The sequence below is a fragment of the Gymnoscopelus braueri genome (genome assembly GCF_963280865.1).
Source record: "Gymnoscopelus braueri genome assembly, chromosome: 12".
NCBI lineage: Eukaryota > Metazoa > Chordata > Actinopteri > Myctophiformes > Myctophidae > Gymnoscopelus > Gymnoscopelus braueri.
In genome coordinates, this window is record NC_137614.1 from 22,711,330 (window position 1) to 22,730,337 (window position 19,008).

Below are 19,008 nucleotides of genomic sequence, written 5' to 3' on the forward strand. Positions count from 1 at the left end.
TGCAGTATGTGATCTATTGTAAAGCTTGTATGAATACCAGATTTGAGGTCAATAGAAGTTCAATTCAATTCAATTCAACTGCAATAGCCCATGGTAGCTAGATCAAAGACATGCTGGCAGTATGTACTGTAGGTACGCACTCCTGCATTCCATGCAAGAAAATGTGAAACCGCAAAGTATCTCTCTCCAAGATGTGTTTGCTTCTTATGTTATGTTTAACCCTCCCTTCCCCTGCAACAACATAATCCTTTCACACCTAGTGGACACAAACAGTGAGAAAACAGATTAGCAAATCAAACATGGGCCTGTAGTTTTAGAAAATAATCGTCCAGAATAATTACAGTCGTGTGAATGGGGATCCGATAGGGGGCGTGTCCAACTCATCCAGCAACACCACCTTTGTGAAAAGCCAAATCGCCCTCACTCAACAGGGAAAGTTACTGAGAAACATGCAACAATCACACACAAGACGATGAATAGCTAAACGCACTAGCAGTAGCTTCAGGCGAGGCCCGACTCATTTGGTGTAAGTACTGCTAAGCCGGCCGTGCGTACCAGAAAGATCAAACTGAATGACAAAGGACATGGCCAACAGAAGGAAGGCTTGGTAGAGTTTAAATGGTTTAGTGCCGTCTTTCTACTCTCACTCTCTTTTTCTTTCATCCGTAGCTGTCGTCTCGCCGGTTGTTACCCTAGCAACCCCCTGTACTGTGTCGGGGCTTGATCTTGCAGTGTGTGACTTACTGGGGTGATTCCTGTTAACCCATTGATACCTGGAACGCATCTGTGTCACTTTAGATGTCTTTGGCTATTCAAAAATAGCAGATATACAAGCTCATATATACAAGCTCATAGCGCGGCACCGAGTGCCGCGCTATGAGCTTGTATATCTGCTATTTTTGAAAAATCTTGAATTTTTTATTTTTTATTTTTTTCAAAAAACTGTTAGGATTTAGAAAACATTTTTTAGAATCGGCCTCAGGTCTTAATGGGTTAATCTACAAAACTAAATAGATACTGTACCTTTGAATTTATGGAACACTATGTGGGGATAGTAGTAAGTAGTAAGTAGAAAGTTAGTAGTAGTAGTTTCTGTACGAGACAACCTTTCACTTTTATCCATTTGCGTGTCATAACATGAGCTGTGACTGTAATATAGCTCCGAGTAGCTTGTAGTGAATTCTGCCTATCATGAAATGCACTGTGCTTGATTGAGGCTGGCTCTGTGTCACTATAGCAATATTTGACTAAAGCCGGGAACTATTCTTAGTCGTGTCTTGCACAAAAAAACACCCGGCCCATAAGCTCACAGTGCGTTGCGTTGTGAGCTTGAAAGGAACAAAGTGCTAGGCTTTAAAGCGCTAGCAGCTAAATCTGACCATGAAAAACTTTTTTTTTTTGGCGTATTTCTGGTTAAATGTGGTGACAGTGTGTGCAGTTTATTACGTTTTTGGAAAACAATGGCTGTACACAGATAGTCTAGAATAGTCTACAGAAAGTGTTGCCACTGTCCTCTCTGGATAAATTGTTAATGCTCTAGTCTATACAGATGCAATCTGGGAACCCATCGCCAACTGAAAATGAAAAACAGCGCCCTCTGCTGTTTGTTCTATGTCTGTTGGCTCTGGGCGGACGATAACGTAACACCAGAGCACAAGGAAACCGGTGTTTGTGATGCGCTGACTTCCGCTTGGTGCGACTATGTTTTCATTCCCACTAACAATATTTCTACACGGAACACTAACACCACTTCTCCCAGAGAACATGGATCGTTTTGGTTATAAGCCCACTTGTTTCTATGATGAAAGAGTAAGTTAAAATGTGAATATATTTCCGTGGTTTTGTCTGCTCCGCGGACGCTATTGTTAAATTAGTTTCGGTTTGTTTCGAGGGGGAAAGATCGACGGACATGTGAATCCCGCCCACTACATGTGATTGGGTAAAGCGCGGCCTACTTCCTGATCTGAATGCGCACTCGTTATGACGAACCTCCCCGACAGATTCCAACGCAGTGCAGAAGCTGTTCTTGAGAGATTAATACAGATGTAAAGTATGGAATGGAGTACGTGAGAAAATACAGAGAACCCCCCCGTCTGTCTCTGTCATGCGGACGCTGCGTGAGCATATTAGCCTTTAACCTGTGTTCATAGCGATAAATTCTGTGCTGGTATTTAATATTTCACAGTTTTGCTGATCTTCAAAACATCTGCTAAGGTTTCTTACAGGAGGGATGTTTGTGTGTGTGTGTGTGTGTGTGTGTGTGTGTGTGTGTGTGTGTGTGTGTGTGTGTGTGTGTGTGTGTGTGTGTGTGTGTGTGTGTGTGTGTGTGTGTGTAATCGTGTGTATTGTTCGTGTGCCAGATTTCCTGTGTGGTAATAAATTGCATTGAACTCAGTGAACTTGCATGTTAAATGTGTGTTCAAGATGGTAAACTGTGAGAACTGCTGACAGGGATAACAAGAACAGAGAGAGAGAGAGAGAGAGAGACAGAGACAGAGAGTGGAAGGAGAAGGAGAGGGGGGTTGAGAGAATACAATATATGATATAGAATTAAGGAGAGAGGCAGAGAGACAGAGGTACCACACAAGGAGAGACTTCGAGAGGGATAAAGAGACTGAGGTAAATACAAGGGCATAATTACATGCTAAGAGAGGTGGATGAATAGTGAGAGTACCATAGCAGCTGTGAAACAGATGTGTGATCATAAATAACTGCAGCCACGTGCACCGCTAAATAACAGTACTACTGCACATACACAGTAAAATCCTCAGTGTCAGTTTAACTCAGAAGTGTGTACAAATGGAACCAAACAGACCCGAAATAGGTCATATAAACTGTTACATGAAGACCATCCAACATTCTGCTACCCTTGAGTAAAAGTGAGGAGGCGGGGGCAAGGAGATACTGCATCAGCTGACCCAATAAAACGTAATTAAATCACACAATTACTTACATAAAATGACCTAAGTTGGGGGGTTTGACTCTTTCTAGGACCAGCAATAGAAAATATGGATACAAATTGATTTAAAAAAAAGTTGAATTGATGTTACTCACCAATCACAATTTGCCTACATGACATCAAAGCGTATGATGTCATCCTGCTCAGTATCAAAACCACTCTTAACCACATGAACCCCATTGTGCCTATTCCTATCATGTCATAATAGGTGAACATTTTGAAGGTGAACAACAAACACTCAGAAAATCGCAGGTCTACAAGCTCACATTGTGTTGCAAGTCGCAAAGACATTTGGTTCTGGGGACCGCGGTCAACGAAGTCTGTAGGGTGAAGTGTTTAAACAACTACCGGATTTCACCCTCCAGATGGTTGGTTAGAATCATTCCTTCAAATAAGGCCCGTAACCTGGGAGTGATTCTTCACAGCCAATTATTGTTCAAGGCCCACATCAAACACATCGCCAAGGTCTACTATAGGTCAATGGGACATTTTAGTTGATTGCAAAACAAGAAAAAAAAACAAGAAAAAAATCCATTCATGTCATCCGCTGTCCAATCACACTCTGGCTTTCTGGTTTCAATGTGAACTCCAACAAAACCTATGCAGCAGCACAGCGCAAATTAACTCACAGGAATGGCTCGGAAGAATACAGTATCAATTAGCCAGGTGTTACCTGATTAAGTACTAAGCTTACTACTATTTTCCAGTATTGAGAATTAGTTTATGAAAAGTTGAGACAAAACACTTCAGACATGCAGAATAGAAAGATAATAATTCTTTCGTACAATGGAAAATCAAAGTACTTGTCTGCAGCAACTGCGCAGCAATGGCGAAGAAAGAGAACTTCCAAAGACACTTTCTGACAAACCACAACACTTTTACAGCCGACACTGAAATGCGAAAAACTGAAATGTCAACGCAAGTATGTTTTCGCAAAGCTGGTTGGTAAAGTTAAGATGTTCACTTCACTTCAGCCCTGTATTGTAAGTGTACATGAAGAGTTTCTCACAAAACTGAATTTACACAAAGCACTGATTTCCCCGTTTGTTCACTATCATTACATTATTCACCAGCAAGCAGGAAAATACTGTGGTGAGGAGTAGGCTGATGGTGAAAGAGTGAAAGAGGTAGAGTTACGCTTGAGGATGAGGGCTGAGAGGTAGGTAAAAAAAATTAAATAGGGTGGAAGTAGAGAACCTGCATATTTTCTCATGTGGTAGCAATTTATTTGAAACAAAAAACAAACAAAAAAGACAGCGTTTCGGGGCCACTGGGGCCTCTATCAACCCAGAACCTGTAAACGGATGTGCGTGTTACAACAAGACGTTATGAGTGTGAAAGAGAGACAAAGGTTTGAGGAGAAAGTCGGGAGGTGGAAAGAGAGAGTAGAGGAGCAGAGGAGTTAATGGCTCAAATACGCCTGACTACAACGCGGGTTTCGGGCATTGGGGTCATCTGCTAGGTGTGTGTGTGTTTTTGGGAGGAGTCAGACTTCAAGGAAGTAGGCGGACACCGATTGAAGTTCAGTCTGCACGCCGGTTAGCCATTGCCTGTAGTCAAGGCCTGTAAGTTCCAGCCAATCAGCATACAGGTTTTTCACATATAGGAGAGGCGTGGGGTGGCAGGGCAAGAGAGAAATAAAAAGATGGTGGTCTTTTGGGCAGCAGCAAAACATCTGGCTGTTGATGAGTCACAATGGCTTAATACACACATAGGGGATTATATGAAACTATAACATACTGTAGGTACTGGCTGCCTACATTCAAATACAAACGTGTAGTTTACAGCAGAATTCCAGGTTTTCAAGAGAATGTGTTGGACAGTAACAAATGTCCATTCATGAAGAAATATTCATGAAGAAAACTCCTGCACACTGCGTTTGCTCAGCAGCATCAATTTTATTCAAACACTAACGTTTCGGTCCCTCTGGAACTTCAACAAGTGTCTTGACTCTTGACAGAGACAGACTCTTGATGAAACATTAGTTTTCTTCATGAATAATTTCTTCATGAATGGTCATTTGTTACTGTCCAACGCACCTGCATCTGAGCGGATGTGGATGTACGATTATTTCCATTGCAAAGAAATGTATTTTGCCCATGAAATGCGAATAACCACAATAACTCCATACAACAGACATGACTGTAATGCTTCAAATTCAATCAAGTAATATTACACGAGAGGGTGTGTGTTATTGTGATTATTGGCAAGACAGTGATGAGGTCAGGGCGGAGCCGAGTTCCGCAAGCATTACTAAAGCGATGCTTCAGTGGCGCCATGTAGGGGTGCCAGGTTGAAAGGGGATAAAATCAGGACACATAATTACTGATACCGATGTCTTCAAAAAAGTCAAATAATAACCGATATATCAGCCAGAAAGATATATATCGGTCGAGCTCTAGTTGTGAGGAGTTTAGTTGGATGGACATGTTGATTCAGCAGCATCTGTCTTTAACTGTTGCTGGCTGCTACACAGCACTCCAGTACTGCCAACACTAACCCTAATGACCCCATATTCACTGCACTGCTGCAGAGGAGAGAAGCTCTGTTACAAATGGCAAACGCGACTGAAGGCCGTCCCATTTGCTGACTGCATAATTGGCAGCTGCCTTTGTAAATCATACGATAATTCCATGCATCTTGCTAGTGCAAATTACGGTGCAAGGTGCAGTGTTATTTTCACAGTATCTTTGATTCATGAATATGGCCCTAAGCTACCCTCTTGTTCATCCATGATGATTCCCACACCCTCGCATTCTTACACCTGCTTCAACCTCTTTACACACACACACACACACACACACACACACACACACACACACACACACACACACACACATCAACATGCACAGTCCTGCATACCCACCAATCCCTCTGAATCCCCCCAAACCTTCTCTCTTCCGACGCCTTCCATCTTTTCTCCCTGGCTCTTCACTTTTAAGCCCTTTTACACTCTCTCTCTCTCTCTCTCTCTCTCTCTCTCTCACTGTGTACGCCCATACTCTCTCACATTGCCCCCTCCTATCACTGCATCCCCCAAAACAGAGAGTAAAAAGAAACAAGGAGACTTTTTTTTATGACCAAAACTCCCACAACAGATTCATCCCACTGAGAGATGGCTTCTCTGTCTTCCACAAACAACCAATTGACCTTCTATTATCTAAGACAAAACAAAAGACTAACAAAACTCTCACTCCTTTTCAAAGCTTGTTTTTATGTACTTTAATTGCCAATTCCTCTCGTGTGTACTGCAGTCCCTGGACTTCACAGCTAGACTGGGAAAGTGTAGAGCAGGGGTAGCCAACCTTTTTCTGGCATGAGATCTACTTTGACGTTTTCCAAGGCTGGTGAGAGCTACCATCGCCAGACAGTGAAAAGCACCACCGCTTTTAGGTTTTATTATATATATATTATTTTTTTATTGAACTGAAAATACTGATGACAGAACTCGAGCCAGTTTCTTATACTAAACACATTTTGGCTATTTGGTTTTAAAAATCAAGATTAAGGAAAGAAAGAAGACAATTTCTTATCTGATTATCTTCTGATTGCACTGCAAAAGAATTTAAAACAAAACGATAAAATAATAATACTCTAAGGAAAGCAGGTATTACTGTTCTACAGTCTAAAATGAGAGGGGGAAAAGGAAAAAGAGTCCTGCAGAAATCACATGACATCCAATTTCACATCTGTCACTTTCTATTGCAGTAACACAAAACTGTTCACATAATTGTCTGCTGTGGTGTGAGAGTTGGCACTGGGAACTAAATGCCGGTCCAATAAAGTCAGGCTGGTAGCTGCTGGTTGACATTCTTAATGAGGTAACGAGGTGGTCTGTCACTGTTGATCGGTACTGACTTGAAAGACTTTGTGTGAGAAAACAGCCTTGTGTGCACAAATGGAAAACACAACCTTCACAGCAACATCCATCACGTCCTTCATATTCAGTATTTTCCTGCACAGCACTTGATGGTGAATAATGCAATGATAGTGGAGAAAATGGAGTAAATCGGAGCTCTATGGACATGTCGCATCACGACTTGGGTGCCGCCCATTCTGGGGAGTTCAGTTTTGGTGACAGTCCATGTGTATGGTAGAGATGTGCGCGGATGTTCGGTTGACCTATTAAACGGGGCTATCCCTACTAAACGTTAACTAAGTATTTGTTTATTCTATTGAACTTAATTATTTTTTGTTGAGATACTGTACTGTTAGTACTGCCTGCTGCTTTGGTCTATTTGAAGAAATAATCCAGCATTTGGGGTGAGAACATGGAAAATGTTTCAATCACAAGTTAACTGTTTGGCTGAACATCCAATAGGCCTATTTCGTGTCATGTTATGGTTGAAGGGGAACTGCCCCGCTGGTCAGTAGTGTGCTTCTGACCGGCTTCGACTTGCGCTGGAGTGACAGCATAATTGATTTGACCTACTTTTGTGCACTTAGACATTGGGAGCAGCTGTGTAAGATTCCAATAGTATAAGCATTTTAAATTGATTTTAAGTACTCTTAATATACTCTTCCAATGGGATTTGGCCTTATAGATCAAAGTGCGCTCAGTTTTGGCAATTTTCTGCGTTAATTAATAATGATTTATTTATTTATTGTATTATCTGCATCTTGGACTGTTTGTGTTATCGTGATTGTATGTTTGTTGCTGGTCAAGCCAGCTATATGTGAAACTGAAAATATTTAATAAAATGTAAGTCATAAAAGAAATAATGAATTAATTTTAGACTATTGTGTATAGACTGCTCCACCTCTTCAGGCGCATGCTGCCTTTTGTTGACAGATGATTCACGTACATCCAAACACGCATTTACACTCTTTCACCTTGAGTGACCCCCCCCACCCTCGCAAATTATCATCAGACCTGCACAAACTGTATTATCGGATCTGCACAAATAATGTAGGTGATCTACTGTATTTATGATTAAAAAAAATGATTACATTAGCAGAAAGGTGAAAAGCTCCATACCTGAAGTACTGTCATTTAGCAGCAGAACGAGAGACAGCACTAGAACTACATTATCTATTTATTTACCTTTAACCTATTTAGTTACCAATGTTGAATTAAAAATCTTGAATTTAATAAACTGCAGTATGCAGCCTTTAAGTAAGACACTTAATAACTTGCCCTGATTTAATAGAAGTTAAATCTCACTTATCAACATCATTATCACACCAGTGACACCAATTACTTGCCTTCCTGGATATCCATCACTCTTGTGTCCTCCCCTTCTCCTCTCTCCATCCTTCCCTCCCTCCCTCTATCTTTCTCCACCTACACCCCTTACCCTGCCCCTTCACTCCCCTGGCAGCTGTTAACATGCCCACTGAAACCAAACAGTTGGACCAAGTCTCTGTTCTCTGCCTTTCTCAGTTACTTTCTTTCATTCAAATTGTTTCTCTCCCACTTAGTCCCTTGTCTTTTCCTTTCAGTCTTTCTCTCCCTCAGAGACATGTAACAGCACGTGCACACCTCTTCCTGCACGTGTAGCCCTGTTGTCGGTTCCTTTCTCTGTTCATCTCTGTCTGTGTGTGGTAAAAGGTATTGCACAGCGGAGGGGTTTGAACCACCGACATAAGGCATTCCAGCAGTCTGCAGCAGTGTGCCCTGGGGGTCTGTTGGCTCTTTTGGGGGGTGTGTGGTTGTAGGTGTGTTTGTTTGTTATACGTAAATGTGTTAGAATAGCAGCTGCAGGCTACGTTCAAACAGGATCCGAGAGTGCGAGTCATCGCTCGTCCTCCTGTCACACAGTGGGCCCTGTTCTGGCGAAACAGGCAAACCGACATGAATAACAGTCGAAAGGCGCGGCGACTGACATTTGGTGTTTTCGGGACCAGGGAAGGGACGAGTAGTAGTAATTACTAAGTTACTAATTCTAAAAACACCTTCTAAATCCTAACAGTTTTCTGAAAAACGTATGTTGCTATATATCTAGCAACATCATCCAGCGATGAGCCAAACAAAAGGCAGTTAGGCTTTTTATGAAGGAGAAACCGATATGAATAGTCTCTATGCTTCAGAGCGCACAACAGTTTTGTTGGATACAACCACTTGTGGATTAAATGTGTAACAATTCTCCAAATCTGCAGTTCGGTTCACTGATATCCAACGTTAGTTATGTAAAACTAATGGCCAAAGAAAACCCTAAAGGTTCTCAAAGTGGGGTCCGAGGACCCCCAAGGGTCCTTGGGGGGGTACCAGGGGGTCCCCAGCAAAAGTAGTTAATATAGCGTCACAATCATTTTAACCACTTTATTCATTTATACGTTGGCTATTCAAAAATAGCAGATCGACAAGCTACAAGCTGCGAGCTTGTATATCTGCCATTTCTGAAAGTTTTTGAAAAATATTGAAAATATTTGGAAAATGTTGAATAATTATTCAAATAAATCTTCTTTTCTGGGGGTCCCTGGCACAAAACCTTTTCAGATGGGGGTCTGCGGCCAAATGCATATTAATTTGACTTGAAAAAGTTTGAGAACCACTGGCCTACATAAAGTATCATTCATAGTCGGACGTAAGGATACGTAACCAGCGCCAGCGCTCCTTGCGTTGTCGTTTTTGTCTCCCCCTCCGTCACTTACGGCTCCAGGATTTCCGTCCGTGCGATCAACATTCACCGTCAGGCCGACGTACGTTCGTTTGTACGTTGCCTGTAGTACCAGTGGAAACCGTTGGCAGTATATCAGGGAAAAAAAGTTTTCCTTGGGCACTCTTTCTCCACAAAAAGACCCACGTTGGTGGTGGAAGTACTTGAGTAAATGTACTTAATTACTGTGACGAAATGAACCCAGCCAGCCATTCCCTAAACACACACACACACAAATAATATAGCACAGTGCAGTATGGGTCGAAACTCACGTTTTGTAGACAACCATTGTTTTTGTCTAGTTTGTGGACTATAGTTTGTGTCTTTTATTGCGTTGTTTTGGCGTCCATTTTAGCGCTGTTGCCAGGTTTTGTGAGAGAAATAAGCAACCAGGTCTATGAAAACAAGCCCAAAATAATCGACTAGGCCACATCACATGAAAATAGCAGATCTACAATATCTATTTGAGAATCACTGGTTTAAATAATAATTGGCCCAAATAAGCAACTACACTTTAGAAACAAGCCCAAATAAAACCGCAACCACCAATGTTTGTTTACAAGCAACTTTACAGAAAAATAAGCCCAAAGTCGCTTATAATAAGCGGACATGGCAACACTTTTCACAACATTTAAAACCTCGCAGCTGCCATCTAGTGGATTAATAGGTGTACGACGCCCAACGTTATAATTCCTACGGATTTAACGTCAGCGACTATGCATGCGTCTGTAAAGAACGGACGGAATCCCTCACCCCCTGACGCACGTTTTAGACCCATCTAGGGACTATGAACGGGCCTTAACGTGTGTTTATCGTCTGCTGAAATCATTGCCTAATTCATGCTCGGTCTTACGACAAAGTAAATGAGCAAATATTTTGCTACTCTATTGACAGGTCTATCATATACTGTAAATGTCTCCAGTTTTTGACCTTGTAGCTCACGCATGTTGACTGGCAGGTTGTTTACAAGCAAGTTCTGTACATTCATTTTGGCTTTCTTCCGTCGCAAATTCATGCGCTCATCTCGACCCCCTCCCCCCCCCACCCTCACACGATTTACCCATGATCGACACGACACCCCCAAAATAATTTCTCCACGGATCTACACAAATCACACAAGTTGCCTATTTGGGATTCAAAAACGGCAATTTTAGCTGGAAAGCGAATAGTTTGCATGCCTGCATATCTAAATCTGCTTCGCAAGTCATATGTGAAGTTGATATTTTATTTCAAACTGTTTGGGCATGGAGTGCATTATGTGGGCTATTCAGAGTTCTAGAAATGGCCTTCTAACAACTGACGGCGGAAATAATTTGGTTGTTCAACATAGATTTGTTTGAAATAAACAGAAATGAATGGATTCATTAGGAAAGACTCACACTATCCCTTTAAGAAAGCATTCACGCTGTTACTGCAGTCCAACTGTACCTGTACTGTATAACGCAATCAGGTCGCGATTGTGAGCCTTGTTCACACGATGCACAACAATTCTCCAAAAATACCAAACACAAGCAGGTGAGGAAAACACCGCCACTGTGCCAGCACCTCAGGAAAATGTGTCTGTCCACTGTGTGCCTCTCACCAATGCACCTGCCCCAAAATCTGCACAGAATCACCACGCATGGTTGCTGCCTGAATGTAAACAGGATGCATAGTACTATTATGTGATGTCAAAATATTGCAGCTCTATTGTACAATATGTCTGCTTTGCACTGCATGTCATGTTTTGTCCGCATGCTCCCTTGGACTGAATATCAGACCCTGTGTTCCTGTTACTGTGCTCTTGTGAATGGTATGTGTCCCTGCACCAATGTAGACAAATACATGTTTCTACAGTTGCTTTTCCCGTCTCTCTCTGCGTAAATGATGGGAAGGTCGTACTGAAATGCTGATTGTCAAAAGAAACAAAGACTATCCCCCACACCGACATTCTTCCTGTCGAGTATACAGATGTTAGGATAAGACGCAAAACCAACACGACAAAACAAAACGCCAACAGGAGTACATGAGCTCCCACACCCGGTACAATCAAAGGTGAACTGAATACCTGTGGGTTTCTATGTCTCATATCACACACAGAAAAAACACTACGGTACAGACAGAGACAATCACACTACTTACTGCATGCATGGGGGTTGATGGAGAGAATAAAGAGAGAGAAGGAGAGAGGGGGGGGTGAGAAAGTGCAAAAGAAAAGGAGAGAGAGAAAAATAGAAGGCAGAGGGACGGAAGTCTCCTCTTCGGGTAGAGTGAGTGATATATGAGAGGAAAGGAAAGAAAAAGAGGAAGGAGAAGATGTGGTGAATGGGGTGTGATGTGCATGTGATGAATCTGTGTGTGCTGGATAAAGTCATCACCGGTGCAACATTAACGTACAACTCTCTTCAGTGAGGCCAAGACAAACTGAAACAAATAAAGCCATCATCTAAAAGGAGAGAATGCTGAGGAAAAGTAGTAACGGTATAGTAGTAAGAGTATAGGTGTGACGGTATAGTAGTAACGGAATAGTCCTAAAGGTATATAAGTAACAGTATAGTAGCACGCTCCAACCCTCAGTTCATCTATTCCTTCCAGCTTTCCTTCCACCACTCCCTCCTTCTCCTGTCCTCCTCTTTTCACCCTGTGCCTTTGCTCTGTCTTTCTTTCCATCTCTCTCTCTCTGCTTCCCCTTTTTTCTTACAATTGTTCACTTCACTACTGTTTCCTGCTTGCGAAAATGTGAATATGCAGCTGTGCAGGAGGGATTATGGGTGTGGACGTGTGCCTTTAGCCAGCACTTTATCTGAGTCTAATTGAGTATGCATGCTGGCAGTGACAATAGATACATACCTCTCTCTCTCTTTACACATCAAAATGCATAATGCTAATTGAACTCTGTTTTTACACTCTCAGAGTCTCTAGAAAAGTGTGCTCCTCGGAGCAAAAGTCTCCACCAGGCCGGGTTGCCTACCCAGGGCCTGCAAACCTTGGAAGGCAGTCATAGCCTCTTGAGAATGAGATCTGAAAATGTATACATCTTGATCACATGACCCCAGAGATGTGAACCGGTTTGTGTGAGTTTTGGAGAAAATCTGTAGGAGTAGTAGCAAAGTGTCTTGTTTGGGGCCTATATGGATAGTGAGAATGCAAGGAATCCAGGGAAAAAAAGATGTTTATCGTACGAGCCACGGTTCAAGGGTTATTGGCCAAAACGTTAAGTGGGCTGTTGTAGGCCAATTTGAAAAATGTAGGGTGGTAATTCTTCCTTGGCCTAGTCACAGTGTGAATGTGTGTGCAAAGTATCACGGCAATCAGATTTTAGGCAAAAATCTGAACAATTCCTTCGCCTCCAGGGTGAGTGCAGGCAAAGTTTCACGCCGATTTGTCCAACGGTGCCAGAAATTGGCTACAGATGGACAGACGGACGGACACACGGGTGACACAACATAGTCTCTGGCCATGCCTTCGGCCTGGCGGAGACAATTAACACTCCAGATGTTTCTGTGTGTGTGTGTGTGTGTGTGTGTGTGTGTGTGTGTGTGTGTGTGTGTGTGTGTGTGTGTGTGTGTGTGTGTGTGTGTGTGTGTGTGTGTGTGTGTGTGCGTGTGTGTGCAATTGTGTTACTCACAGTAGCGGCGGCCATGTTGTTGCTCCCCTCTATGATGGTAGCGGAGTACTTGTTAGCAGGCATTACTGCGGCAGTTGACTCCAAACACTGTGCTGATTCCTTCTCAAACCTGCAGAACACACACACACACACACACACCATGTTTGTTAACACCAATTGGTGCTCCAAATATGCAGTTTGATTTGTCAAACAATATAATGCTCGCAATGCGACACGTTGTGAGCTTGTAGATCAGCTATTTACGGCTTGCAACAAAGTATACTGTATATCAGGCTTTGCGATTCCATGAAAAGATTTCCAGCTCAAAACAATGTACAAACAGTGCAAAGTTTTATGCACTTTCTTCAATGTGTTTCAAATAATGTACACTCACTTTAGATTCAAATGGTTTGGTACGCTTAGAATGAACTACAGTATTTGATTCTACGTATTGCGGGACACCCTGTCATCATGACAGCTGACAGATGTTCACTGCCATATTCAGCAAGAAGGGCTAATACATTTATACTTTAGCTCAGCAAAGATCGGTTCTTAACAGTGAATGATGCAGTCATGACATGATACAAGTATAAATCACATCGAAGGTGCTGTAGTGTAGAAGAAGGCTCAGCTGCACCCACGCAAATTGGCGTCAGTAACAAAGCAAGGAAGAACGTACAGGAGAAATTGCTGTGCTTCAGGTGTTTCTGACAATGAAGCGAGGAGAGAGAGAGACCATGTCGCAAAAGGACAATGGAGAAAATGAGAAGAGAATGAGAGACTATTTAAACTATTTAAAAATAAGAGTGATAGAGCAAAAGACTCAGAGACAATGTGAAAGCGAGAGAGAGAGAGAGAGAAGAGAGAGAGAGAGAGAGAGAGAGAGAGAGAGAGAGAGAGAGAGAGAGAGAGAGAGAGAGAGAGAGAGATGCTGTGTTCACACTGGCAGCTACAAAGACAGGCTACCTTTAATTTCCAATGGAAGCCAGTGACATGAAGACACAAAGATACATCCAACGGCTTCAAAGCTACAAATAAGTTGAGCTGGTTTCACTTCAGATAAAAAGATACAAAGCTACAAATATGCTGACTAGCTTTGTATTTTTGTATCTTTTTTATCTGCCAGTGTGAACGCAGCAAGAGAGAGAGTGTACAGAGGACAACATATGGCAAAGTTGGCCTCTCCACAAGTGGATGGGGTGAACTGACATGCCCATACAGACCCTGAAAAACACACACACACACACACACACACACACACACACACACACACACACACACACACACACACACACACACACACACACACACACACACACACACACACACACACACACACACACACACACACACACACACCCCCACACACACACACACACACACACACACACACACCAAGGAGCGGTAAAGAAGCAAAACAGGCGAGAGCAAGCACATATGTGTACACATTGTGTGTGTGTGTGTGTGTGTGTGTGTGTGTGAGGGTAGTGTTTGCGCATTCCTTTATGCCTTGAGCCATGAATCTGGAATTATGTGTGTGTGTGTGTGTGTGTGTGTGTGTGTGTGTGTGTGTGTGTGTGTGTGTGTTTTCTGTGTATCAGAATGTGTGCATGTATGTTTACCGGTGTCTTTATCATTGTATTCATGTGTGAGTGTGTGCGCGACTGCGCGTGTGTGTGCGTGTTCGTGTGAAAGGTATCAGGGTTAACAACAGGTCAATGGCTTTGTCAAACAAGTCTGTGCAGTGTGAAACCATAAGGAGTCTCCAGCTGCTGTCAGGGTCAGTGCACAGTGCTGAAACCTAGCCCACATCTCCTGTACAAAAACACAAGCACACTGTCTGCTTAGAGCAGTGTTTCTCAGACTTTTTCGTGCCAAATACCCCCAAATGGAAATATATTTGGCCGCTGACCCCCATTTGAAAATGTTTTGTGCCATGGACAAAATCTGTAGGAGTAATATCAAATATCGACCTCCTGGTGGCGCTATAACAGACCGATCTGAAGAATTCGGGGCAGAGTTTCTGCTCTGGCATCCAGGGAGTGTGTGTGCACAGTTTCGCTGCGACCGGCCCAACGGTGCCGGAGATGCTGCTCACAGACAGACGGACACATGCACGGACGGACGGATGGATGGACAGGGTGCAAAACTTAGTCTCTGCCACGCCTTCGGCCTGGCGAAGACAACTACAGTATGTTCCTGTATAAGATCCTATAATATCCTAAGTGTTAATTGACTCTGATAGTGTTAAAATGGACACCTTCATGTCTCACAGCAATTATTTAATGGTCTGTTTCAGAGGGTTTTTTTTAGGACTGCTTCCAAATGTCAAAATATAGGTTTGACTTATAAGAAGAGCATCAAAGGCCAACCTGCAGGTCCCAAGGGACAAAACAGCTACATTTACTGTAGGAGGTTTTTGTCTTTTTTCAAACATAGGTGTACCTAATCCCCCCCCCCCCCCCCCCCCCCCCCACACACACACACACACACACACACACACACACACACACACACACACAGAAATGCAAGCCCACACACATAAATCACATGGATGGCCATACACAAAGAAACCGCATAAAGTAGACCACCAGGTGCATCCTGCACACAATGGGCACACACACACACACACACACAAATGCATACTATATACACATACACACACACACGCACGCACACAAATTCATACCATATACACACACACACAAACAAATCCATACCTACACCCACCCACACATACATACAGTACACAATAATGCATCCATATACACTCACACTTAGCAAAAGCACGCACAAAAACACACACATACACACACACACACACACACACACACCCCTTGCACATGGCCTGGGGAGGTAGTATGTCAGAGTTGAGTAACTGAGTCAAAACAGAACCTCTCACTCAGAGGCCAGGTCCCCGACTTCCTCTCTGCCATCAGTACATCAATCACTTAGGGACTCTCCCTTAAGGCCCTGACATCGTCCGAAAAGCCGTCCTCGAGCATGGTTTGTGGCCCGATAATTGCCCATAGTTTGTCGGTTGATGCTAGTACGGTAATAATTTTCAACAAAACTTCAGACTTCAGTCACAATAGAGAATCATTGCCAGCACTAAGTACATAATTATATTCGAGTGTTTCCCAGTATTTTATTTTAGGCAAAGTTCAGATCTGTCACGTGCCAAACTGTGAATAGAACACATTCCCAATTTAAGCATAATTATTCAACTATTTCTCACATTTCCAAGATTTCTGTAATTGTCTCATTCTGGGTGCTTACTTATTCCAGTTACATGGCTAGACCAGCAACAACAACAAGCCCAATTTCATGTCTACAACATCATGACTAAGCAAAATCCACACCGAATGCAAATATTACGCATTTCATCACAAATAATGGCATCAACCTGTATGATTGAGGCATCAACTATATGAATAATTTTTATGTGAAATATTTGACATCAATTTTCGCATTGTTTATTCACCAGGCCCCGGTATAATTAACTTCTCTCTACTCTATTCAAGGACACCAGCAGAAGAATGTGATCAATTATCTGAAAGCAATTAAATAATTGGTAGAAACTTAAGTAGATCTCTTAAGACTGATCTACTGATGTGTAACTGACTTCCACTGCTGGTTAGCAATCCTTTCCATTTCCTCTCTACAGCAGAAAAAGACAAATAGCCTATACAGTATCAAGTTCAGGAAAGCTGATGTAATGACAAAGTATTTAAACATAACATACGGTATGTGGTTTTGCTGGGAGCATGCAAAGACGGCGTGGGATTGTGGTTTTTAGCAGTCATGTTATCCCCACCTTGCCCTGCCTGCAGCATTTCCTAAATTAGGGACCGTGACCCCATATGGATCATAAGATCCTGTGTCTGGTTCAGTGGGTTTTTTCCCCCATTGCCACCCATGTATTTTTGGAAAATGTCAAATGAGCTTTAGAAGATTTCACAGGTTAGGAGTTCGAGTGTTTCTCAACCATCAAGGGTAATGTGGGAACTTACAATTTGAAACTCAAAGCCACACAAATTGCTGTTATACAGTTACCTGAAGGCAGCTTTATGCTCCATAAAACAACTAATACCATGAAACATTCCCACTTAATCCTGTCACTATAAATGCTGCTTAAAGGCATCTGGCTCAAAGGAAGAAAATGGATTAAATTACAACTACTAAAGAAGAACTTAATTCATTGGATCCTTAAGTGAGCTCTGGGTATTAAGGGTATTCTGGACTCACGAGGACACAAAAAGTCACAAAATTGTGTTCTGTATGTAAAAGTAGCCTACAGATGTAGTATGTAGAGAAACAGGGCATATGTTTTATAAACAAAAAGAGCAATTAACGACTTTCATTCTTATTTTGTTCAATCATGTTCCTATTACAAATACAACACATGCACGTAATACTGCTGCATCTGGATATTAGTGAAGAAAATGGAACACAATGGGCATGAGCGGGCCGAGAGAGAAAGGAGGGGGGGGGGGGGGGTGTAAGGGAGACTAGAGGGGGGGTAGCGTGTAAGGGAGACTAGAGAGAGAGGGGGGGGGGCTACAGTGAGTAGGAAGGAAGGAACAAGGGTACTGAGTATTGAGTGAGGGGCCCAGGAAAGGGGGTTTTGGGGGAAGATGGGGGGTCCACATCAAAGTTGTGTCTGGTGACTGGAGATTAGGGACTGCATTGCAAGAGGGGAATTTTTCACTTTCCAAAAGGTGTGTGTGTGTGTGTGTGTGTGTGTGTGTGTGTGTGTGTGTGTGTGTGTGTGTGTGTGTGTGTGTGTGTGTGTGTGTGTGTGAGGTCCTCAGGGTCTCTCTGGGTTCTGCATTCCTCAGCGGTGTACTGTATGGCCCCTCTTTGGCCATATAATGCACTGTCCATGTACAATCACATTGTCCACACCAGTTTCCTAAATCGTACCCAGACTATACTATCCACACGCTCCACAGCTTATGTTATTAAATAGCACATTCTTGAGTAGGGCTGCAATTATCAATTATTTTCTTAGTGATTCTTTTATATATATATATATATATATATATATATATATATATATGCAATTGTAAATTACGACCCTTGGGTCGACGGCACACCGACTTTGAAATCAGTCGGTCAGATGATTCTCGAGTTACGTGAACTACAGACACACGCACAGCCGCACGCACAGACGGACAGACAGAGATTTCACGCATTTATAGTAGGATGACAATTAATCCTCCCTACATATTTTTGTGTTTCCACTGCTACTGTACCCTACTGCCTCACCTGCCTGTGAGGAGTCCCCACCAGGAGCTCATAGCTCCTCTGTCCCACTGCTGCTGTTCCAAGTAACACCCCTACTGACGTATAGACACTCAGCCAAGCCAGATGAATGCATATCTATTCTTAAGGAAATACTTTGACAGTTACCATCTTTACTGGCACTTTGACAAACAGCAGCAATACATGTTAGAGGTCAAAGGCTACTACTGGAGTTTAGTCCATTAATCCACTTCTGTGCTGAAAAGAATTTCAAGAGTAACTTGAGTAAGTACTGACTTCAAAGTTTGAAATGTTGTTTGACATTAGCTAACCTAGCCGACCGATGATGTCATTGGTAGGCATGTTTCTGAAGTTTCCACAGTCCACCTCTGAGACAGAGCGATTAGACAGAAATTATACATCTTACAATGAGCATTAGTGAGGACAAGGTTGAAATATGACAAAAATGTTGATAGTAGGGAATGAGACCTTTTGGTCTTGGTGCTTACTTGACACGCGCCTCAGTGCACATAAATTAGGAAATGGTCTCGTGCGAACATGCACGTCCAATGCATTGCATAGGGTACTTTTTCCCTTGAATATGCATGTGAGTCAGT

The 19,008-nt window shown here is 42.6% G+C and overlaps 1 protein-coding gene across 2 annotated transcripts in view; it reads right to left on the reverse strand.

Annotated features, from left to right (window-relative positions):
- The window catches only part of LOC308096147 (DNA (cytosine-5)-methyltransferase 3B-like), a 54,388-nt gene that overhangs the window by 32,840 nt on the left and 2,540 nt on the right, over positions 1–19,008 (reverse strand). For both annotated transcript variants that reach the window (XM_080443451.1, XM_080443450.1), the window contains one exon: positions 13,166–13,274. In XM_080443451.1, coding sequence (XP_080299577.1) covers positions 13,166–13,228 — 63 coding nt within the window. In that variant the 5' untranslated portion in view covers positions 13,229–13,274. The remainder of the gene's footprint in view (positions 1–13,165; positions 13,275–19,008) is intronic.